The sequence below is a fragment of the Bufo bufo genome, chromosome 9 (genome assembly GCF_905171765.1).
Source record: "Bufo bufo chromosome 9, aBufBuf1.1, whole genome shotgun sequence".
NCBI classification, from domain to species: Eukaryota; Metazoa; Chordata; class Amphibia; order Anura; family Bufonidae; genus Bufo; species Bufo bufo.
In genome coordinates, this window is record NC_053397.1 from 202,390,075 (window position 1) to 202,416,678 (window position 26,604).

Below are 26,604 nucleotides of genomic sequence, written 5' to 3' on the forward strand. Positions count from 1 at the left end.
CCATGTCCTCCTCCGTGTGACGCAGCGGACGAGTTCTCGCGCATGCGCCGTGCGCGGCTGTATTCGCCGCATTTGAGATCTCAGCTCGGAGCGGTCAGACATTCAATGCGCATGCGCGGCTGTATTCGGCGCATGCGCATTGAATGTCTGACCGCTCCGAGCTGAGATCTCAAATGCGCCGAATACAGCCGCGCACGGCGCATGCGCGAGAACTCGTCCGCTGCGTCACACGGAGGAGGACATGGGCGGGCTGGAGGGACGCGCTGGGCGGCGGCTGTGTATGAAGGTAGACGGAGCCTCTAGGTGCTAATGACGCCCACATAGCACCTAGAGGCTCATTAGCATATTTATAAAAGTTAGTTTTTTAGCAAAACCGCTGCCCCACAAGTGATTATAGTAGGATGGTTGGCCAGAGCAGACACTAGCAGATCGCTAGTGTCTGACAGCTAATTATGTCATACGAAGTGATAGAAACCCTTTAATATCATTATTCTCCGTTACTCCTTCGTGTGCACCAGAACCATGAAATTCTATGCACGCTGCATTGTGCCATGTTGACTAGCGGGTTGAGAGCTGGACAAGCGAAGCGTGCAGACCACTTTGCAATATTTTCTGGGACAATTGAAATATAAATACAGTTCAATCTGCTAACAAAAAAAGTGCTTCCCGGGGCCAATTTTGATATTTTCTAGTCTAAAGATCCGGCCACTTGTTCTGTCTTAGGGGCACAAGGCTCTTCTTGGCTGCGCTGGTATAACACACAGATTTTTGCAGGCATGTATTGGTGACAGAGACTACCAGACTGTAAAAGATGTGTGTGTTTTTTTTTCCCCCCAGTTCCTCGACTAGGAACATAGCCCCGAAGAAACAGTGAAATAAATAGGACAGCCTTGTCATATGGTGGCAGAGAGTCCAATCCTGCCTGACCTCGGGGTGTTGTTTTAAAATTAACTGCCAGATCCAGGCGCACAGAACGTGAAATTGGAATTTACCACTTATATGTCATTTATTCAGCGTCTGCTCCATTTTAAGTCCCCCAAGGTGGTATTCATCAGGGGGCTGCACTGCCGGAGATATCTGGTCATTTATGAGAGGCAAATGTTAATACTGAACTAAAGCAAATATAGGGGTCAAGGTACGGCATAAAAGGGGTTAAAACGTACATATTCATGCACACATGGTGCACGGCATATCTAGTAGGTTCCTGACATGTAGACTGCAACCTGTTTCAAGAATGGGATTGTTATAATTTGCAATATCCAGGGCTATTCACCTATATTAAAAAGAAAAGTTCTGAGCGAGGAAGGTAAAATGCAATCAGTTTTTACTAGTGTTGAGCACGAATATTCAAATCGCGAATATCACCACTTTGAGAATTCGTGAATATTTAGAATATAATATAGTGCTATATATTCGTATTCGCGAATAGTGTTGAATATTCTAATCACAAATGTATCACGAATTTATCGCGAATATATTACATTGCCGATTTTCGCAATCAAGTAAAGAATGACTGGAGATCACGAATTCTCGATTTTGCGAATTTATGGCGGATATTCGGCCAAAAATTTGAATATTGCCTATGCCGCTCATCACTAGTTTTTATATGCATTTGGAACCTATATACATTGAGGTCAATGGTAAATAATGCACAGGGGAACTGGAAAATTAAAGTGGCCCTGGAAAAAAAAAATAAGAGTGGCTCCATGTTGCAGGTGGTTCCAAACTAACAGAAGGCGGAGCAAAACACAAGTAAGCAGGGCTAACACATGTAGGCAGGGACAACAGAACATAGTAATATAGTTTATAAGGCTGAAAAAAGACATCTCTCCATCCAGTTCAGCCTGTTATTCTGCAAGTTGATCCAGAGGAAGCCAATTTTCCTCACTTTAGGTTGACTATGTACGGGTGACTTGCATTATTCCTTCCCATGCGCATAACCTTACAGTGTTAAACTTCTCTGCCCAAGCCTCCAATCTATCCAGATCCATCTGTAGCAGTATACTGTCCTATGTAGTATGTATACAGTATACTGTCCTCTGTAGTATATATATATATATACAGTATACTGTCCTCTGTGGTATATATATACAGTATACTGTCCTCTGTAGTGTATATACAATATACAGTTCTCTGTAGTGTATATATACAGTACAATGTCCTCTGTAGTATATATACAGTACATTGTGCTCTGTAGTATATATACAGTATACTGTTCTCTGTAGTATATATACAGTATGATGTCCTCTGTAGTATATGTACAGTATACTGTCCTCTGTAGTATAGAGTACATTGTCCTCTGTAGTATATATACAGTATTCTGTCCTCTGTAGTATAAATATATATACAGTATACTGTCCTCTGTGGTATATATATATACAGTATACTGTCCTCTGTAGTGTATATACAATATACAGTTCTCTGTAGTGTATATATACAGTACAATGTCTTCTGTAGTATATATACAATACATTGTGCTCTGTAGTATATATACAGTATACTGTTCTCTGTAGTATATATACAGTATGATGTCCTCTGTAGTATATGTACAGTATACTGTCCTCTGTAGTATAGAGTACATTGTCCTCTGTAGTATATATACAGTATTCTGTCCTCTGTAGTATAAATAGAGTACATTGTCCTCTGTAGTATATATACAGTATACTGTTCTCTGTAGTATATATACAGTACACTGTCCTCTGTAGTATATGTACAGCATACTGTCCTCTGTAGTATATATAGAGTACACTGTCCTCTGTAGTATATATACAGTATACTGTCCTCTGTAGTATATATACAGTATACTTTCCTCTGTAGTATATATACCGTATAATGTCCTCTGTAGTATATATAGAGTACACTGTCCTATGTAGAATATGTACAGTATACTGTCCTCTATAGTATATATAGAGTACACTGTCCTCTGTAGTATATATACAGTATACTGTCCTCTGTAGTATATATACAATATACTGTCCTCTGTAGTATATATACATAGTGTTGAGCGAACCCAAACTGTAAAGTTCGGGTCTGTACCGAACGTTACGATTTTTGGTCCCCGAACCCGAACTTTGCCGGAAAAGTTCGGGTTTGAGTTCGGTGTTCGAGTATTTAATAAAGCTTGTTGAAAGGCTGCAGGGCAGGTGGAGCTCCTGTTGCAGGGAGAGGACATGATCGATCTGTGCCAGCTACACGCCAAAATGAAACACCTTCCTCAGGTGCACGTAGGCGACAGAACGGTCAGCGTTATTTTGTAGGCCCGAATACCGGTGTACGAATGGTGAGGCCAGAACAAGTAGAGGCGGTAGTAGATTGGATGGCTGACAGTGCCTCCAGTTCCTTGACATTGTCTCCCACCCGGTCCCCTGCTGAAAGTGCAGAATTGGCATCTGCAGCCCATGGGTCTTTTACCTCACCCCCTTGCAAATCAGCCAAGCAGTCTGAGCCCCAAATCATGCAGCAGTCTCTTATGCTTTTTGATGACTCTGCTGGCAGGGTTTCCGAGGGCCGTCCACATTGCCCTGCCCCAGAAGTGGAAGAGATTGAGTGCACTGATGCCCAACCACTTATGTTTCAGGATGTGGACAAGGGAGGACCACCGCAGCACGTCTCTGATGATGATGAAACACAGGTGCCAACTGCTGCGGCTTTATGCAGTGTGCAGACTTGCAAGGAGGGCAGGGGTGAAGAGTGGGTAGAAGAGGATGTGGAGGATGATGAGGTCCTAGACCCCACATGGAATCAAGGTCATGCGAGTGACGTGTGCAGTTCGGAGGAAGAGGCGGTGGTCACACAGCACCAGCCGCACAGCAAAAGAGGGAGCAGTGTGCAAAAGCAGAGTGGCCGTCCCCTAGCCAGTACGCCTGCAACTGCCCACCGCACCCAGGAACTGAGCACACCAAAGCTAGCTCCAAGGAGTTCCTTGGCATGGCAGTTTTTCAGACAATGTGCTGACGACAAAGCGAGACTGTGCAATCAGAGCCTGAAGCGAGGCATAAATGTTCTAAACCTGAGCACCACCTGCATGACCAGGCATCTAAATGCAAAGCGCGAGCTGCAGTGGAGTAAACACCTCAAAAACCACTAAAGATCTAAGGCTCCTCCTGGTCCCTTTTCTGCTGCAGTCTCGGCCTCTTCCTCCCCCTCTGGAGTGACAGTGGCACCTGCCACCCCGCAAACAGAGGATGTGGCAGCAACTCCACCACGTCCGTCACCATCACCAAGCATCTCCACAATGTCCCATGGAAGCGTTCAGCTGTCCATATCCCAAACACTAGAAAGAAAGAGGAAGTACCCTCCTACCCACCCGCGATCCCTGGCCCTGAATGCCAGCATTTCAAAATTCCTGGCCTTTGAAATGCTGTCTTTCTGTCTGGTGGAAACTGAGACTTTTAAAAAAACTTATGGTGGTGGCTGTCCCACAGTACGTGGTTTCCAGACACCAGTACTTTTCCAGGCAAGCCATCCCTGCCCTGCACAACCAAGGGGCGGACAAAATTAGGTGTACACTGCGCAACGCCACCTGTGGCAAGGTCCACATAACCACCGATACATGGAACAGTAAGCATGTGCAGGGACGTTATATCTCCCTAACTGCACACTGGGTAAATGCAGTGGCGGCTGGGCCTGAGGCGGATAACAGTTTGGCGCATGTCCTTCCGCCACCAAGGATTGCAGGACATTTCTCGTTGCCTAGTTTGGGCAGACTAGATGGGCCAAATGGTTCTTATCTGCCGACACATTCTATGTTTCTCCTGTTGCCTCCTCCTTCTACTCCACTTCCTCCTCTACCGCCTCATCTGGTCAGCATAACACCTTCACCACCAACTTCATCACAGCCAGGGGGAAACGACAGCAGTCTGTTTTGAAACTCATCTGTTTGGGGTAAAAAACCCACACCGCGCAGTAGCTGTGGACGGGCATGGAACAACAGACCGATGAGTGGTTGGTGCCACTGATCCTCAAGTCCAGCCTGGTGGTGTGCGATAATGGGCGAAATCTTGTAGCAGCTCTAGGCCTAGCCGGTTTGACGCACATCCCTTGCCTGGCGCATGTGCTGAATTTGGTGGTGTAGAGGTTCCTGAAAAATGTCCCCGATATGTCAGAGCTGCTGCAGAAGGTTCAGCTGAAACTTCACTATCGCCTGCTGCTGCTCGCCTGTCTGCGTTGCAGCGTAACTTCGGGCTTCCCGCTCACCAGCTCATATGCGACGTACCCACAAGGTGGAACTCCACCTTGCACAAGCTGGAGAGACTGTGCGAGCAGCAGCAGGCGATAGTGACGTTTCAGCTGCAGCACGCATGGGTGAGTCACTCTGCGGAACAGCAACACTTCACCACCAATGAGTGAGCCTCCATGCAGGACGTGTGTGCTGTGTTGCGCTGTTTCGAGTACTCCACCAACATGGCCAGTGCCGATGATGCAGTCCTCAGCGTTACTATCCCACTTCTATGTCTCCTTAAAAAAACACTTTGGGCGATGATGGAAGAGGATGTGGCACAGGTGGAAGAGGAGGAGGGATCATTTCCACAGTTATCAGGCCAGTCATTTACAAGTGGCTTGGAGGGTGGGTTCCTGCACCAACAGAGGACAGGTACACAATTGCCCAGCCAGGGCACAGTTCTGGAGGATGATGATGATGAGGAGGAGGAACTGTGTTCACAGCAGGGTAGCACCCAAAGCAGCTCATGGGCATCACTGGAGAGTGCCTGGTGGGATACAGAGGACACAGGCGATACACCTCCCACAGAGGACAACTTGTCGTTGCGTCTGGGCAGCCTGGCACACATGAGCGACTACATGCTGCAGTGCCTGCGCAAAGACCACCAAGTTGCCCACATTATAACCAGTGCTGATAACTGGGTGGCCACCCTGCTGGAGCCCCGCTACAAGGACAACGTGCCATCCTTAATTCCGTCACTGGAGCGTGATCGGAAGATGCGCGAGTACAAGCGCACGCTGGTAGACATGCTGCTGATGGCATTCCCACCTGACACCGGGGGCTCAGTGGAAGCACAAGGCGAAGGCAGAGGAGGAGGAAGAAGTCACTAACGCAGCTGGGGCACCACCAGCACCTCAAAATGGAGGGTTAGCATGGCCGAAATGTGGAAAAGCTTTGTCAGCACGCCATACCAACCAGCACCACCAACTGATATGGAATGTCTTAGCAGGAGGCAGCATTTCAGCAACATGGGGGAACAGTATGTGTGCACACGCCTACACATACTGACTGATGGGTCTGCCCCATTCAACTTCTGGGTCTCCAAATTGGGCACATGGCCTGAGCTTGCCCTTTACGCCTTGGAGGTGCTGGCCTGCCCTGCAGCCAGTGTATTGTCCGAACGTGTGTTCAGCATGGCAGGGGGGGTGATAACAGACTAGCGCAGCTGCCTGTCCACAGCGAATGTGGACAAGCTCACGTTCATTAAAATGAACCAGGCATGGATCCCACAGGACTTGTCTGTACCTTGTGCAAAGTAGACAAGTATTCCGGCCGCACCCAGCAATTGTTATAGTCCAGCGCACTTTCTCTTTGTTTTCTTTTTTCTATTTCCCAATGTTTTGGGGTCTTTCCAAATTTATAAAAAACAAAATAAAATAAAAATAAAAAAAATAGTGTTGGCTACCTCCTCCTTCTCCACCACCGCTTCCACCTACACCGCCACGTCCACCGCCTCCTCAAACTCCTACTCCACTTTGACCTCCGTCTCCTAGTTCAAGATCATTATTTTTTTGCTTTTTTTGTTTATTCTATGTTATTTTAATTCATTTCCCTATCCACAGGGCAATTGTCCTGCTCTTACCGCTATTTTGCTTCCTTTTGCAGCCCTCTAGCTCTTTCTATGACTTTTTTTAGAGCCATTTTAGTGCCCCAAATTTCGGGTCCCCATTGACTTCAATGGGGTTCGGGTCAAGTTCGGGTCCCGAACCCGAACTTTGCGGTGAAGTTTGGCCGAACCCGGCGAACCCGAACTTCCAGGTGTTCGCTCAACCCTATATATACAGTATACTGTCCTCTGCAGTACATATACAGTACACTGTCCTCTGTAGTATATATACAGTATTCTGTCCTCTGTAGTATATATACAGTATTCTGTCCTCTGTAGTATATATAGAGTACACTGTCCTTTGTAGTATATATACAGTATGACTAATGTAAAAAAAGAAAATCAGACATCATATAGTACATGACAACCTCTTTCTAACAAAGCTAGAACCAGCCCTGTACCTCCCATGGATCCAGAGATCTCCCCATTTCCTTGCTCAGCTAGATTTATATAAAGCTGAAAGCTCAAGGGGAGTGTCTTCTCTGCTGCAGCCTAGGGGGTGTATCTCAGCTCTCCCTATCACAGCTCAGGAGGCAGTTGAAGGATGAAACTGAGCATGTGCGGCCTTCTCAGTGAGCAGGACAAAGAAATAAGAAAAAAACAAACAGCAGGTGGCGCTATACAGATACATTTTATTGAATAACTCAGTGACTATGCTACATTTTTAATTACATGCAATTACAAAATTTTTCAGATCCAGGTGCTGGTTTGAAAACTGTAGAATATTTTTTGTGGGAGAACCCCTTAAACTTTAGCCATTTCTTTATATACAGTACAGTGAAATCTCTCAAAAAGATCGCCTGTTTGAGAAGACCACCCCTATATCCATCCCAGATTTCCTGTGACAGATTTTCATGTCTACCATATATTATGCACACTCTTCATTTTCTCTGTCATGATCACCACCTAGAAGAACGTTTTTCAATATAATTTTGGGAGGTTTGGCTGTCAGGACAATATAGGAAATGTCTCAGACACTGAACTTATGAAACAGCAATGCTTCATTTATTGCTGCATGGCTCTTTATCAGGTTACAGTTGTACACAGTGATGAGCAACAGTAAAATAACTGATCTGGAAGAGGTTTATAGCAACACAGTCAGTGATGTCTTAAGTGATCATAACACTGGTATGCCAGGTGCCTCCTGCTTTTTGCTAAACTCCTCTGCAAACATGTGTCACCAGTGGCTTTGCTGCAGACTGACTACTTCCTGCTTTATCTGGCTCTCTGACCCACTTTAGTGACCTGACTGGTCTGAGGGTGATGAAGCCCATATTCAGGCCCCACCACTCTGAGATACATTATACACAGTCCAGAAGGTTGCTATCTCTTGGAGTTTGGCTTCTTCGCCTGACTCTCTTTTCTGTTCTGCACCACACTCTTCTATGCTCTCATCTCTCCGTAGATACACTAAATACCACTGCATGACAAGTCTTCTCTCTTCTAGTTAAGTTATTGTGTTCTTCAGCTCTGTGCCCCAAGGTCAGGCGGTGCATCCAAATGAATGAGTTCTCACCGTACTCCATATATCAGTGACAGAGAGGGAGGACTTGTAAAAATTATGCTCTAATTTTCAAACTGCTGTTCATATTAATTGTTCTGGTAATATATGGACTTGTCTGTGACGATGGTGCTGGAGTTCAGTCTGCGAAGGAGGATAGGTTTATTAGTGACTATCTTCTTAGACAATGTTTATGGTAATAAGATGATCGCTCACTGTTTCATAATACCTTCTGGTCCAAGAAGACTATTTTGAAAATGATCATAGAGTATGGAGGGGGATGTGAAATATTATATATGCTCTCCCCCAATGTAGAGTCTCTGGTTCTGGTTTTTGCCACGTAGCAAACAGGGGCCTCCACACCTTTACTATGATCTTTGGGCTGGTATGTGTGAGTATACATATAAATATATAAAATACCAATTGTTTTGGACTCCATAGTCCACAAATCCCTATGGTTAGATATGCAGTCTTAGGCTACGTTCACATCGGAGGAGGAGGTTCCAGCAGGAGCTTCAATTGCAGATTCTGGCAAAAAAAGGATGAAATACTACTGCATGCAGCAGTATTTTATCCGGCAGAATGACAGCAAAATGTACAGTAAGTACTCAAGCCAGAACCCGACGGACCCTTTTGTATTTATTGGGATCCGGAAAGGGCCAGGAGTGTACGGCATATTCTGGATCCCGCAATTTTGGTATTCTGCTCCTATGCCAAAACAGAATGCCGTAATCTTAACCGCATATGTGATCCCAGCCTAAGAACTCCACACTTGCAAGATAGCAATATTTTGGCTCAGGAGGATATTACTTTTTCATGCACATTAATTTGCTTCTTCTGAATCTAGCTGGACACCATGAATGGTGGACAGGCAATCTGACCTTTGCTGTGCATGAAGTTTCATGGAAGGTTTCATGGATCATAAATGTTGACTTCCTTTTTTTCCCTTCTAGTCAAGTACTTCCTTCAACAGAGACACAATGAAAGCTGGCACTGGCAGGAGATTTCTTGGAGGTCTTCTGGACAACTCATCCTATTGTTACACCTTGGAAGTGTCCTTCTATAGCTACATGCTGGGTGGAACCTCCTCAGCTATTCCTTACACCGAGGAAACCTGTATCCTTTTATAACATGGAAACCTGGTAAGGAGAAACACAAGGTAAGGTATATAATAAACATATAAGGTACAATATAAACCAGCAACGTGGGCATGGATAGCAGCATTATTTACGGATCTTCAGTAAAGAAAACGTTCCCAAAAAACGTTGTGCTCAAACAATGCAATCAAGCGTCAAAGTAGCAAAACTGAGAGATGTAGCTCTCTTTCCATAAGTTTGGGCCCCAAGTGTGGTACAGGGGTGCATGTTTGTGTGCTCTCAGATCATCAGGGTTGGTGGTCTCCCTTAAAGGGACTGTCTTGTTTAGAAAACCTATGTTTATATACCCAATCAGGGAATTCTGAGTTGATAGAGGAGGGTCCTCTGTCCATGAACTATATTTCAAGAGTTTCTCTCGACCTGGAGGACCTGTCCTGCCCTCTTTTACACAGTCAACCCATAGATTTGGATGAGCACTCTGTAATACTTAGGTTCTCCTGTGGTGGTGGTGGTGCTGCCAGGTTACCCTGTAGATGTTTGTGATCAGCATTCCATTAAAGGCAATTTCTAAGAAGTATGGATTCTACAAAACCAATTTAAAGGAACACTAAACATAGAAATTTAGAATTTTTTTTAAAATAATCTATTATGCTCCATGAATCCCCTTCTTGCCTTTGATCCTATTTTGTTTCATATTACAGTTAAAACTTATAAATATCTATAAATAAATCTCCTGTATGAATCTCAGGAGCTCAGCCGTGTCCCCCGCCTTCTCCTCACTATCCTATGTCTGGCTGTAATACACCTTTCTGGAGCAGAAGCATTCCCCCTGCACTCTGTGACGTATAACCTCTTAGATGCTGCGATCAGCGATTAACGTGGCATCTGAGGGATTAAATGACGGGGGGCGGTACAATCGCCGTTCCCCGTCATTGCACCCGCTAATTACAAAGACATGTGCTTCGTGACGATGTAAAATTCGGCGAAGCAGCCAAATCAAATTTTCAAGAACTTATATATATCTATAGCTGGGGGGGGAAATAACCTTCATAGTGCAAGGAACATGTCACTACTTTTACACAGAGCATCATATTTAGACCCTACAAAGTGTGTAATATTAAATTTCATCCTCCTGGAAGAAAGTTATTTTTTTCTGCACCATTTCCAGCCTGTGAGGGATCAACCAGGCTTATGCAGATCAGAGTTTATCTGTTAGACTTTCTACACCATCCATAGTCGGAGAGCTAGAACCCATGTTGGAGATCAGTAAGATTATTGGAAGCCTGGATTACAGCGGTATAAGGTGTGTAGGTAAAAAATGACCCTGCTTAGAAAAGATCAGCTAATAAAGCAGGTGTGTTAGAGAAGGCGCTCCATGAACTCCATCAATGAGAAGAAGATTCTCAGCAGCTAATTTGATTTGCAACGAGACAGACGCTTCTTGCTCCGATATCTCGTGTTCCTGTCATAGTCATTTCTCTTCTTATTCTTGTGCAAGGCAGCATTTCATGTCTAGTGTTGAGAGCGAATATTCGTAGAATTTCGAGAATTTGCAAAGATTTAGAATTTAGTGCTTTATATTCGTATTCGCAAATATTCTAGATTTTTTTTTCCCATCAGTGTGACGAATACCGCACCTCACGTCGAGCTCACGAGATACGGTATAGTCACTGGTTACTAGTGATAAGCGGCAGGGGTCATATTCGAATTCGCAATATTTCGCTAATATTTTGTAGAAAATTCGTCGAATATTCGTTAAATTCTACATTCTTTTTTTTTTTTTAGGTAATGATCGCGTAATATGCGAATATTACGCGATCAATACAGGCGTGAGTCAAAAACGAATATATAGCACTATATGATATAGTGCTATATATTAGTTTTTTTGAATATTCGTAATTTTCTTCCATCTGAAGTCATGATTCCTCCCTGCTTAAGTTGCTTGACAAGCAACTTAAGCAGGGAGGAATCATAACTTCAGATGGAAAAAATGACGAATATTCGAAAAACGAATATATAGCACTAAATATTCGAATATTCGCGCTCATCACTACTGGTTACCAAGACGTGACGTTACGCCCTCCTGGAGGAGCAGGTAAGGTAAGCTTAGTACAGTTTACACAGTTGCCTCCTGTCCACGTGGGCACAGAGAGGCAGAGGGTTAGAGACACTCGCTCACAACCCTGACAAGCTAAGAGAGCCTTTTCACTGCCCCAGTGAAACAGCGCTTCCTCAGCCCGGGTATACTGCCACCAGTTTCTCGTTTGATATAAGCCCTGTCCGCTAACGGGATTATATAGGGTGAGAAACCAACCCGCGGTAGCGTATAACTAGGCCGAAACACGGATGTGGGGATTCGTGATCGAGATACAGGACAGCACAAGATTAAATTATATATATTTAATCGCCTTAAGGGCTCACTAGACAGTACACTATATAACAGAGAATATATACAGTGGTCCGATGGGCAGAATACAGGTGGTAAGGTACAAACAGGATAAAACAGAGCAAAAAGTCAGTTTACCAGATGGATGAGTCCTTTGGGTTGAAGAATAATTGTTACTGTAATCCTTGGCTGTCGTCACATGGGAGGCAGTGATGTCAGCAGTTTTAAAGGTCCCTCCAAACATGATGCTCAGCGTGACCCCCTTCAGAGAAAAGACGCTGGACTCTGCCTGCATGGGTCTTTTCACCTGTAGTCGGCCACGCCCCTCCCTGCCTCTGGGAGGGGTCCCCACTCCCTCCTGGTCCTGGCAGCCAAACGACCCACAAAACCCATTAGGGCCCATAGCTCCAGACTAGAAGGTCACAGGGAGATTGTTCTGGGACCAACGGGTCCGCCTGGGTTCCGGCTACAGGTAGAGTCCACACGTGGTACCGTTATTAGGTTTCTGTGGGTAGATCTCCGTATCTCCCCTCCCTGGCATCCTACCACCCAACTACAAGCATGAGCCTGTCCATCTTGGCCACAGGGTCGCAAATATATATCTGGTTTATGCCTGTGATGGACAGGCGATTCATAATTCCTTATGAATCGCCGTTTCCATGATGTCTGATAGTTGCTTTTGTTTTGAGGAATGACTTAGACCCCCTGGAGGGAAGTTTTCCTGCAGGATCCGTGCTGTCTGAATGGAGGTGTGAAATGTAAACAAATGTGGCCTGCTAGGAGTTTTCGGCTATCTGGCTGCGCTTTGAAGCAGGGCCCCCCTGTGGAGTTTGATTTCCTCTGCCGCTCCTGGAGCAGGAATTAAATCATACTCCATATTCCTCACAATCAGTAACCTCCCTTCTTGCTTGTGGGCCAATGAGAAGGCTGCAATGTCTTTGTCAGAGCTTAGCAACATCCCTAGCAACCAATAGGAAAGTTGCCTACCCCTTACTATATAAGAAACTCCCCCACTGCCATTTTCTGCAGTTTTTTGCAGATCTGAGAGAGAGAGCAGTGACATTGCTGTGCTCTGTGCTTTCCACTCATTACATTAGATAGTTTATATATATAATACAGATAGTTAGTGGGAGATAGTCAGTGTAGGTTATATCCTGATATAGTGGAGCTGATAGGTTCCAGTGCAGGGTGTTAGGTAGTGTGATAGGTTCTGCTGTCCATACATACATGCTACAGACATAGTGCTGTGATGTCACAACAATACTTAGTGCACCAATCACTAATATGTAGTCAGACCTGATAAAATGTGAAGTTGACCGTATTGCGCAAAAATATGCGCCTCATTAATTGCCGATTTGCGCAATCGCGAATATATTGGAGCACTTGACTCTATCTGCATATAAAGCTATTGTAATGTTCTGCCGGGCCAACCATTTTCTCCAGTCTCAGGGAACTTTTAGCAGCTTGAAAAATGTAGCAACAGTGACCCATGCCTGTATTGCGCGCGCAATCCGTGCATATTACATTGCGGATTTTCGCAATCAAGAAAATAATCGCAAATTCAAGAATACATGACGAAGATTCGCCCAAATATTTGCAAAATATCGCGAATTCGCATATTGTCCCTGCCGCTCATCACTATTCATGTCCCAGGGAAGATAGACTATACTTTGAGAGTAAATTGAACCCTTTAGCAAGACACGATTGCTGGGATCTTCCTTTTACCAGCGAAGATAGAGTCACACAAGCTGAGAATCATAGCAGCCAGAATGTATCCAGATTAAATCTCCTTTTCTTTCTGACATGAAATAGATCAGTGGAACCTCCGTGTTCTACTATTTACAGCTTATAGGAATGAACCTTACAGGTTTTGTCTAACTTTCTGTACATAAAAAATACGTTTTTTGCTACCCCACAAATTGAAGGGAATGTAACTCCTATACTGGGAGCATGGGTACAACCACCAGGGTAGTAGACACAGTAAGGGGGGGTTCACATCTGCGTTCTGGATTCCGTTATGGCTTTATATAATAGAATCCATAAGACGGAAGTCAAAACGGAAACCTCTAGAGGCATTCCGTTTTGATCTGTCCTTATAGAAGTCTATGGGAATCATAACGGATCCGTCTGGGTCCCGTTATGCAAGACGAAAAACAAAGTCCTGTCGACAGGACTTTTTTCTCCGTTCTGCATAACAGAAACCAGACGGATCCGTTATGTTTCCCGATAGACTTCTATTAGGACGGAAAGCAAAACAGAATGCCTTTTAAAGGCTTCCGTTTTGCATTCCGTCATAATACAAGTCTATGGGCAGCATAACGGATTCGTCCTTCCGTCTTATGGATTCTGTTATTTTTCCGTTATAACCCTGTTATAACGGAAAGCCATAACAGAATCCAGAACGCAGATGTGAACCCACCCTAACTGCTAGGGAGCCCAAATATTAAGGGGGACTTTTGCATTATTCCTGGTCTGTAACATCATTGTATGTTTTTCCTCTATAGTGATGAGTACATGGTAAGCATCCTTTGATGAAATCACTGTGTTTATTATCCCTGTACTGTGACATCACTGGGATTATTATCCCTGTACTGTGACATCACTGTGTTTATTATCCCTGTACTGTGACATCACTGTGTTTATTATCCCTGTACTGTGACATCACTGTGTTTATTATCCCTGTACTGTGACATCACTGTGTTTATTATCCCTGCACTGTGACATCACTGTGTTTATTATCCCTGTACTGTGACATCACTGTGTTTATTATCCCTGTACTGTGACATCACTGTGTTTATTATCCCTGTACTGTGACATCACTGTGTTTATTATCCCTGCACTGTGACATCACTGTGTTTATTATCCCTGTACTGTGACATCACTGTGTGTATTATCCCTGTACTGTGACATCAGTGTTTATTATCCCTGTTCTGTGACATCACTGTGTGTATTATCCCTGTATTGTGACATCACTGTGTTTATTATCCCAGTACTGTGACATCACTGTGTTTATTATCCCTGTACTGTGACATCACTGTGTTTATTATCCTTGTACTGTGACATCACTGTGTTTATTATCTCTGTACTGTGACATCACTGTGTTTATTATCCCTGTACTGTGACATCACTGTGTTTATTATCCCTGTACTGTGACATCAGTGTTTATTATCCCTGTACTGTGACATCACTGTGTTTATTATCCCTGTACTGTGACATCACTGTGTTTATTATCCCTGTACTGTGACATCACTGTGTTTATTAACCCAGTAATGGGACATCACTGGGATTACTATCTCTGTACTGTGACATCACTGGGATTACTATCCCTGTACTGTGACATCACTGGGATTATTATCCCTGTACTGTGACATCACTGGGATTATTATCCCTGTACTGTGACATCACTGGGATTATTATCCCTGTACTGTGACATCACTGGGATTATTATCCCTGTACTGTGACATCACTGGGATTATTTTCCCTGTACTGTGACATCACTGGGATTATTTTCCCTGTACTGTGACATCACTGGGATTATTTTCCCTGTACTGTGACATCACTGGGATTATTATCCCTGTACTGTGACATCATCATACTGTGCATTGATTTCATTTTTATTCTATTACATAGTCCCAATATAGCAAAGCTGCATTTGTCATTGTTAAGTGAAGGATGCAGTAGATTTAGTAGCTTCCTAAGTAAAACTACAAGTAACAGGTGATACTGTATGGTGCTATAACAGGTGGTGTCCATGGCGGTGCTACATCTGTATATGCATGAAATCAAATATCAATTTAAAAGGAGTCTGTCACCAACCTGACCAGTTTTAAACAGATCACATTGTTCAGTGGGACACAGACATGACACTACCTGTGTTTAGTTTTTCAGATCCTTCAAATCGTTTTTATGATATGCTAATGAACCATCGCAAGTGCCCAGGGGCGAGAGCTTTCTGAAAGTGCCCAAGTTCCCCTTCCTCACTCGCGCCTAACTCCGCCCCTCAGTAAACTCCGGCCAGCCCTGTGACATATTTCCCTATAGCCCGTTCACGCATCACTGCCGGGCCCGGGCATGCACAGTGTTCTGCTCACTGTGGGCAGAGGCACAAGAGATATGCAGTGCGCATGCGCCAGTTACTGGCGTGAAATCGGCGCATGCGCACTGCATATCTGTGTGCATGCCCGGGCCCGGCAGTGATGCATGAACGGCCTATAGGGAAATATGATGTCACAGAGCCACAGGGCTGGCCGGAGTTCACTGAGGGTCGGAGTTAGGCGCGAGTGAGGAAGGGGAACTTTGGCGTTTATTTCACCTTTTGCAATACAGGGAGTGACGACCACGGAGGTGTTTGATCGTCAGGCATCCAACCGCCGAGGCCCCCACCAATCACAGAAACATTGGACAGGTTCTCCATTCAACTCTGTGGGACTGCTGGAGATAGCCGAACGGAGAGGAGGACACTCATGCATATCCGCTGCTCCATTCAAATAGAGGAACAACATGTTCTTGTGATTGGAGGGAGCGTTAGCGTCGGGACCTCCGCCGATCAGATACTTGTCCCCTATCCTGTGGTTCCTAAGTTGCTGTCATGGGACCCTTTAAGCAGCAAAATCTAGAAAGGGCAGATTTTGATTAGTTCCCCCCAACCCAAAAAAAAGAAAATGACAGTAACTGTAAACCCATCGGAGCAGATTTTAGCAATCGGAGAAGTACCCCCATATGACTCTACTCCCAGCATTGCCATCTATTGTCTTCGAATTAAAAAATTAAATGTTAAATAATAAATTTGCTTTTATAAAAAACAAATTACCTTCATTTCTCCTTTAAAAGAAAATGTCAGAGAAATGTCAGCCCTAATAAAATATGAAAGATCACTTTGAATATTTGACGAATGTACGTATGTAAATGTCTCCATAATTTGACAGGAGAAAATTAAGTGAATTCATGTGCGGACTCCATTACATTACCATTCTGCTTTGTAAGCCATACTCACATCGAGGGGATAGTTCATGGTGCCGCCATCAGTAGACAAGGTCTGCACCCCTTCAAATAAATTTAGTGCATACGGCTGCCAAAATGTCTTACCTTGAATTATTCTTGGGGATTTTGTTGTTTTTTTAATGTAAAAACGGTTCAAAATTCTGTCCTGATGGCCTAAAAAAACGTGCGGAAAATAATGCACTAAAACAATAGATGCAATCATTATATATGGACCAAGCCCTCACTCTGATATGATAAAATCTATAACTCTCAGCCAATATATTTTGATCAAAACACATCTGTGCCCGCCTACCTGCGCCAAGGTGATCTCAGTCAGGCAGGTTTTTGGCTTATAAATACCTCGCTATCTGATCAGCGGGGATCCAACACCCGGTACCACCATCGATCAGCTGTTTTGCATTTGCTCCGGTGCCAGAACTTGGCACTGAAACTGCACATCTCTGTCTATTGTGAAGTGGAGGCCATTGGTTACAGCAGCATTGTACCCATTATAGTGAATGAGAGCAGTGCTGCAGTAACTAGCTATGTCCACTGCACAACGGAGGGAGCTGTGTAATTCTGTCACCAAGGCTACTGTAGAGCAGCTGGTTGGCGAGGGGTGGGGGTGCTGGACCCCTGCTGATCAGATAGTGATGACTTATCTTGAGGATAGGCTGTTACTTGTGAATGGCATGCATGTTACAAATGTGATTCATTTAAAAAGCTTCATGCTGCACTTTTAACAATAAAGTGCATACAACACTAACTTCCCACAAGTGCACTTTTTTAAGACACTTTCATTTCCCCCCTCTTGATAAATCAGCCCTATATTTTTCTGATACAGAGCTTCAAATCCTCTGCATAGAAATACATTTCAAAGGATACATGCCGATCTCATGCAGCCACCACTAGAGGGAGCTTAGGAGCTTAGTGCATGCTGTTTGGAAAGTATTCTAGTAATCTCCCTCTAGTGGTGACTGCATGTAGAAAACATTAATTTTTTTTAATTTTATGTCTATACCAGGGGTTTGGAGCTTTGTATCAGTAAAACAAGAGTTCCAACATGTATAATGATAGATTAAAAAATAACAACTTTTGAACCCCAAAAAAGTAGAGAAAAGTTAGACACAATTTGAATATACAGTATATATTAGGATCGCAGTATACAGCAAAAACAAGTAACCAATATTGACACATAAAAGAGCAATGAATACCATTCAACCCAATTGTTCTTCCCATTTTTTTTTTAAAGTAAATTCATTAAGTTTAAATAGCAAACACAGGTTACTCACAAGAAAACTATACACATGCCCAAAACCAATAATGGGCCACATCACAACCCCTCAAAAAGCCCACTCAACATGGAGCAGATAAGTCTAAGAAGGCTTCAAATAAATAATTTATTAGGGCTTGTTCACACGACCGTATGGCTTTTTCAGTGTTTTGCGGACTGTTTTTCACGGATCCGTTGTTCCGTTTTTTGTTTCCATTTCTGTTCCGTTTTTCCGTTCTGTTTTTTCGTATGGCATATACAGTATACAGTAATTACATAGAAAAAATTATAAAATTTTCAATAGATGGTTCCGCAAAAAAAAAGAAACTTATACGGAAGACATACGGATGCATTTCCGTATGTGTTCCGTTTTTTTTGCGGACCCATTGACTTGAATAGAGCCACGGAACGTGATTTGCGGACAATAATAGGACAAGACTCAAAATGTAGCGGAACGGAAATGCGGACATACGGAAACGGAATGCTCACGGAGTACATTCCCTTTTTTTTGCAGACCCATAGAGATGAATGGTCCTGTATACGGAACGCAAAAAACGTTCGTGTGAACGAGCCCTTAGGCCTCATGCACAAGACCGTTGTTTTGTTCCGTGTCCGTTGTTCCGTTTTTCGTGATTTCCTGCGGACCCATTGACTTTCAATGGGTCAGTTGAAAACTCGGCTAATGCACCGTTTGTCATCCGCGTCCGTGATCCGTGGTTCCAGTCCGTCAAAAAAAATATAACCTGTCCTATTATTTTCGCGGAAAACAGTTAGCGGACCCAATCAAGTCAATGGGACCGCTAAAAAACACGGAGGCACGCAAGATTGTCATCCGCGTCCGCGCGTCCACGTCCGTTTTTTTTCTATCATTTGCATGGCAAACCTGTCTTAGATTTTTTTTTACTTTTCTTCATGTCTGGTGATCCTCTAAATAAAGGAAGACACACGGAAACAAAAACGGAAACGGATCACGGAACCCCATTTGGCCTCATGCACACGACCGTATTTTGTTTCCGTGTGCGATCCGTTTTTTTTGCGGATAGGATGCAGACCCATTCATTTTAATGGGTCCGCAAAAAACGCGGACAGCACACCGTGTGCTGTCCGCATCAGTATGTCCGTTCCGTTGCTCCGCCCAAAAAATTGTGCATGTCCTATTTTTTTCTAGTTTGCGGACAAGGATAGGCATTATTACAATGGATCCGCAAATAAAAAACGGATCCACAAAAAAAACGGATGCCATATGGAGCTTCATCCGTTTTGTTTGCTGATCCGCAATTTGCGGACCGCAAAACACATACGGTCGTGTGCATGTAGCCTTTTGAGGAACGGAACACAACAACGTTCGTGTGCATGAGGCCTTAAATATATACAAAACATGATCGAAATAGAGACAGAAATACATCAAAACAAGAAGTGCGGTAAACACCTGAGGGAGGTTTCTCACTGGTACAACTCTCATATAGAGGGGGGGAGGGGATGCAAAAGGTAGCAAACGTCCCTAAACCACAAATGCATAAATAATCAAAGCATGGAAATTAAATGCATCACAGTAAGGCCTCATGCACACAACAGTATTTTTGTTGCGGTCCGCAAAAAGCTGTTCCGTTGTTTCGTGATCCGTTTCCGTTTTTGTTTCCGCGTATCTTCCTTGATTTTTGGAGGATCACCAGACATGAGAAGTGAAAAAAAAATCTAAGTCAAGTTTGCCTTGCAAATGATAGGAAAAAAACGGACGCGGACGCGCGGACAATCTTGTCTGCCTGCGTGTTTTTTCACGGACCCATTGACTTGAATGGGTCCGCCAACCGTTGTCCGTGAAAAAAATAGGACAGGTCATATTTTTTTGACGGACTGGAAACACGGATCACGGACGCGGATGACAAACGGTGCATTATCCGAGTTTTCAACGGACCCATTGAAAGTCAATGGGTCCGCAGAAAGTCACGGAAAACGGAACAACGGACACGGAACACAACAACGGTCGTGTGCATGAGGCCTAAATAAAATGATTCATAAGAAACACCCCTCATATGAAATGTAACATTAAGGCATCACATGCCCATCAGTAGGGAAGTCGCCTCAGGAGAACCGCACACCCCGGCGCGCGCTTCGGCAACACCTTCGTCTGGGGGCCTGCACATTGTTATACAAATTAAACACCAGGGGGCACTATTATAATGAAGTAAAACTGGAGCATTTTTGTAATAGAAAGTAATATGCAAAAGTGACTTGAATTACGTTAAGATAATTAATGGTGGAACATCCCCTTCAAATATATTCAGCGCCTGTTAGCGGGGTGCCCGCTGGATCGGAGATATTGTGGACTATCGGAGGACTGCAGTATGAAGATAGGATAATATGAACTTGCCGGCAGATGTTAGATTCTCGGAGAAAAATGGGTTAATCCTAAGTAAGAAAACACGGAGCCAGCGGCGGTGACGACTATTTGCTTTTCCCCTGCTTGGCATACATGGAAATTGTGTTATCAAATGTTCTGTCTGATCCTGTCAAGTTTAGAGCGATCGCTTCAAACAATTTAATGTCGCTGAAAGCGTACGGTTACAAATTATAGACTTTTAAAGTTATTTCACAGTGATAATGCTGTCAGCCTCTAATACGGCTCCTAAAAGGCGCAGCGCCGGTAATGACACATGGAGTGGATGCGCCGTACTCTCGGCTCCTGCCTTTGTTGCTGCATTGATATCTTTTTTTAGTTATTCTCTATCGAACGTCTCCAGCGTTCGCTCGCACGCTCGACTCTGGATGGCAGGGTGTCGCAGTGAGCCAGCTGGGAACGAAAATGGAAATGCAAAGGTGGAATTGGTTACTGGCGGGGAATCATCATAAGTTACCTGATGCATTTATTCATGTAGGTATGTTATGGCAGTGTATGGGTTATTTATTTATTTATTTATTTATCTAGATCAACATGTCTAGAGTTTGAAACACAGAGTTGTTGTTTTTTTTTTCGGAAACAGTGCCACATCTGTGCACAGGTTGTGTTTGGTATTGCAGCTCAAGTTAGGGGCTGACAACACAAGCTCCCAACCTCTTGGTCCTGAAGCCTATATGGCCTCAGGAGGAAATGTGGAGAGAGGACTGGGCTCAACAGGGACACTGAGGGATGGACAGGTTGCTGGTAATGCCGCCCTTTTTGGGTCTATTGCCCTATGGGGATACCTCTTGAAGGGACAGTTAAGGAGAGGACTCCAGATGCACAGAACATTTTTTTTTTTTTTCAATCTGCTGTAAGACTAAATATTTCCTATAAAATGTCCAATTTTTATTTTATTTTTTTTCACATTATTTATTTATTTTTCATTTTGATAAAATTTGGCCCCACTAGGAGACTTGAACGTGATCGTTACTGTAATACTTTGCAATACTGGTGTATTGCATTCCCTCATTCTATTATTGTTAGGCTCCCTGCTGAAATAGTAACCCATCGGCACCAATGGAGCTCCCTCAGTCTAACCACTTAGATGCTGCAGTCATTATTGAGGGGTTAGGACCTGTTCACAGTTGCACTTGGAGTCTAGCCGTTCACGCTGGAAAGAGGACAGATCTCCGCGGTTGTATCTGGCAATTCTCCGCCGAATCAGGCTACCAGATTCCAAATGCAACTGTGAACGGGGCCTCAAGTTGCCGGGATGAGAGTTATCTCTGATCCCGGCCATTGCAGAGAGAGCCCGTCCGTTGGCCATAACGAGCTCCCGCTGTGATCGCAGAGATGTACATGCACCCGGCCGATTACCTAGGAACAGTATGCAATTTTTTGTCACATGGTTAAAAGGGTTTTGTCACTTCAGCAAGTTGCATTTATCATGTAGAGAAAGTTAATACAAGGCCCTTACTAATGTATCGTGATTCTCCATATTGCCTCCTTCGCTGGCTGGATTCATTTTTCCATCACATTATACACTGCTCGTTTTGATGGTTACAACCACCCTGCAATCCATCAGTGGTGGTCGTGCTTGCAAAATGTAGGAAAAATATAGGTGATGCCTCTAGGAGCAACGGGGGCGTTACCGTTACACCTAGAGGCTTAGCTTTCTCTGCAACTGTCACACCCTCTGCTCTTTGATTGACAGTACCAGGCAGTGAAAACGTCATCAGACCTGGTCCTATCAATCAAAGTGCAGCGGGCGCGGCAGTTGACGAGAGAACTGAGCCTCTAGGTGTAATGGCAACGCCCCCGTTGCTCCCAGAGGCTCATTTGCATATATTAAAACATCATTTTTCTCAGCACTGTGGGCACATATGAACATGGGACCAACACAGATGTCTTCAGCTTCCAAGCGCGCATGTAACAGGTCAGCCGGTGTCATAGGTATCTATTAATGTATCTATTTATACCCAGGGCTGTGACGAGGGGACATCCTCTGCGTCTGGAGGAAAGAAGGTTTTTATAAAACATAGAAGAGGATTCTTTACGGTAAGAGCAGTGAGACTATGGAACTCTCTTCCTGAGGAGGTGGTGATGGTGAGTTCACTAAAAGAGTTCAAGAGGGGCCTGGATGTATTTCTGGAGTGTAATAATATTACAGGCTATAGCTACTAGAGAGGGGTCGTTGATCCAGGGAGTTATTCTGATTGGAGTCGGGAAGGAATTTTTTTCCCCTAAAATGAGAAAAATTGGCTTCTACCTCACAGGGGTTTTTGCCTTCCTCTGGATCAACGTGCAGGATGACAGGCCGCACTGAATGGACAAATGTCTTTTTTCAGCCTTCCAAACTATGTCTCCATGTATATTTAATCTCAGCTGTTGAAAAAACGACAACTCTCAACATGCCCCCACAACTGTGCTGGGAGTTGTAGTGGAGCCACAAGGTGGAAAATCAACCTTTGTTGTAGTGACAGTCGGCATCTCAGCTGGCTTGGCGTCCATCAATGGAATTTGTAACATACAGTAGAAACGGACAGAAAATAGCACAAAACAACAATTCCATTGAAAATGATCCAGAAAAACGTCTTCTAATTGTTGACGACTCGCACTCGAGATGAACAAAGCACAAACAATGCAGGAAGTTCATCTATATTAATAGGGATTCTAAACGTCCCAAATATCAGCCGACAAACATATTCCGCGTACTTCAAGGCGTGAAAGCTTAAAATGCATCAAAATCGCTCCTTTCAATGTCACCTGTGCAAATGTGTTTAATCCTTTCCAAAGAATCCTCAAAGTTTCCCCTTTGTCTTCCGTAAGTAGACTAAACAAGAAGCCGGCGCGGAGGCAGCGGCGTGCGGAAGAAAAGCTTCCGCTGGTATCTAGACTCTGATTTTATTTTTTTTACCGAACTTCAAACACAATGTAGATCAAGAAATTCTAAGCCGGCGATTATTCAGCTAATGCGGCTGATTTGCAATAATGGCAGGTTTTTGCTGTTGTATTTTTTATACTTTTTTATGCTATTGACCGCGCACACGGAAGAGATGTAAATAAGCGGGAATGTGCTGCTGTTTGCGGATATTAGTAATGTGCGGTTTGATATCTGCACATCTGTTTTGATACTAGATTGTTGTTTCCTCGGATGTAGAATTGAGAACCTGGAGGAAGATGAACCGATGGAGAAGAGGAGTTCTCATGTCTGTGCCATCACTATGATTGGAGAGTCTCACCGATCCTGAGAATAACGAGGACCAGCGCTGATTCAGCATTGTGACACCTTCACTGTCTTTCCTGCGCAGCGCCCCCCTCCTCAATTAGCCGGGAACTGCAGCTGGTCCCATTCACTTCTCTGGAGTTGTCAGGTCATACCCCAAGTAATCATATAGTACGAGCAGATCCTAGTTATATACCCTCATTTTATGGTAGGGAGTGCCCCTTTGATATAATACATACACTATTAATTTACATATAATACACACACACACACACCATACATATTACATATAATACATACACTAAACATATTACATATAATACATAATATGATAAACTATACATATTACATATAAAACATGCACATACATATTACAGTACATATGCATATAATACACAATATAACACATACACTATACGTATGACATACAATACATCATATAATTGCACTACACATATTGCACATAATACATACACTATACATATTACATATAATACATAATATAATACATACTCTATACCAGGCATGCTCAAACTGCGGCCCTCCAGCTGTTGCAAAACTACAGCTCCCGTCATTCTTAGACAGCCTACAGAAGGGCATGGTGGGAGTTGTAGTTTTACAACAGCTGGAGGGCAGCAGGTTGAGCATCCCTGCACTATATGTATGACATACAATACATCATATAATTGTGCTAAACATATTACACATAATACATGTACTATAGTACATATTACATATAATACACAATATAATACATACATTATACATACACTGTACATATTGCATATAATACATCATATAATACATGCACTATACATTACATATAATATACAATATAATACATTTACAATGCATATTACATATTATACATCATATAATACATACACTCTACATATTACATATAATACACAGTAAAATACATACACTCTACATATTGCATACAATATTACATATAATACATGCACTGTACCTATTCCATATAATACATCATATAATACATACACTCTACATATTACATATAATACACAGTAAAATACATACACTATACATATTACATATAATACATCATATAATACATGCACTATACCTATTCCATATAATACATCATATAAATACGCACACTAGTATGATCACAATATATATGTGAGATACGTTCTGTCTTGTCAGTAGTAGCAGGACGTCAGCCGTCCTAATCGTCACCGCAGCCCCTGTGTCCACACCGTCCCCCGTGATGTAACAGTATGGACGTTTGAGATGTGGCATGGTCAAGGGCTAAAAAGGTTTTATGGAAATAAATCTTAATCACTGTAGAACAAATACAATTGAAACTTTCTAATATTATTTTTCCACAGGTGCAGAGCTTGTTACCGTGTATCAGTGCTCTGTGATCTTGTAACGAGCCCTGCAGCTGTCTCAGCTGGATATGATAAGAGTATTTCCATTTACTGACAGTAACCAGAGATCTTAAAGGGGTTGTGCAGGACTACAAAAAAAATAAAAATAATAATAATAGCAATTCAATTTTTTTTCGGGATTTCACATTGCACAATCATTTTAAAGTATTTTCACGTTTAGAAAATCTATTTTCATACACCATATTCTGAGTTAATATTGGGGGGGTCTGGGTCCTCTTTGCAGGATCTTCAACTCTAGAAAGAGATTACAAAGAGCACAAGGACTTGCCCCGCGCACATTACAAACACAACACATTGGGGCTCGTTTATTGTTTAAGGTTGTTTTTATATCAGTTTTAAGTTTTTCTTAGCTTCGTGTGCCTGCACCAAATTTATGAACTGGTGCACATTAATAATATATGTGGCGTGAGCAGTGATGGACTGGGGTGCCAAGGGCCCACCAGTAGAAATTAATCTGGGGGCCCACTGTACAGCTACATGCATATATTACCTGTCCACACTATCCAGTTTTTTATATGAACATAGGCAATGTACTGTATAGCATCTTAGCCAACCTATCTATATGTCAATCTACTCTGTCACGTGTCACCTGTGCGGGGGTGGGAGACTAGGGGCCCATCTTGCTTAGGGGCCCAACGGGGGATTCACCTGTACCCTTGTGGGCCAGTCCGAGCCTGGGCGTGGTTGTAATGTGGTTTACACCTATATGTGTAAACAGGCTCGGACTGGCCCACAAGGGTACAGGTCAATCCTCCGGTGGGCCCCTAGTCTCCCACCCCCTGCACACGTGGCACATAACACAGGAGCCTTACTGCACTACATACATATATTCAATGTACAGCACCTTAACCAGCCTATGTTCATATAAAATACTTGATATATTATTAATAGGGTTGAGCGAAACCGTGGAAGTTCGGGTTCGCCGGGTTCGGCTGACCTTCAGGTCAAAGTTCGGGTTCGGGACCCGAACTTCACCCCGAACCCAGACCCCATCTAAGTCAATGGGGACCTGAACTTCACTTTATTATTTTCCGTTATAACATGATTAAAACAGAATGCTAAATAAAATGTCTATTGAGGGGTTAAAAATTATTTAAGAAAGCTATTATTTTCCGTTATAACCATGTTATAACGGAAAATAATAAAATCACCCGAACACGAACCAGAACTTCAGTGAAAAAAGTCCGGGTTCGGATCCGGTTACCCGAACTCGCAAAGTTTGGTACAAACCCGAACTTTGCACTTCAGGTTCGCTGAACCCTAATTATTAAACAAACTCCCCAGTTTATTATTATAGACACGATCAGAGCTGAGACGACTTCTAGGGGTACTTTCCTATAGAGGAAAGTACCAGTGTCCTCTTCTCCCCAGGACCTACCTTCTCAAAGTCACTGCAGGGACCCCCATATTCAATCATCTGGTAGCATCCTGCTGCTGTGTGTGAGCAGGTAATATTTGAATGTATCCGTACAGTGGGCCCCCAAAATAAATTTTACTGGTGGGCCCTAGGCGCCCCAGT

General features: G+C 43.4%; 1 protein-coding gene across 1 annotated transcript in view; it reads left to right on the plus strand.

Moving 5' to 3' along the window:
* Nucleotides 1–26,604, plus strand: part of AGBL4 (AGBL carboxypeptidase 4) — a 1,824,141-nt gene that overhangs the window by 1,609,519 nt on the left and 188,018 nt on the right. Inside the window, exon 11 of the mRNA XM_040408812.1 lies at nucleotides 9,282–9,444. Coding sequence (XP_040264746.1) covers nucleotides 9,282–9,444 — 163 coding nt within the window. The remainder of the gene's footprint in view (nucleotides 1–9,281; nucleotides 9,445–26,604) is intronic.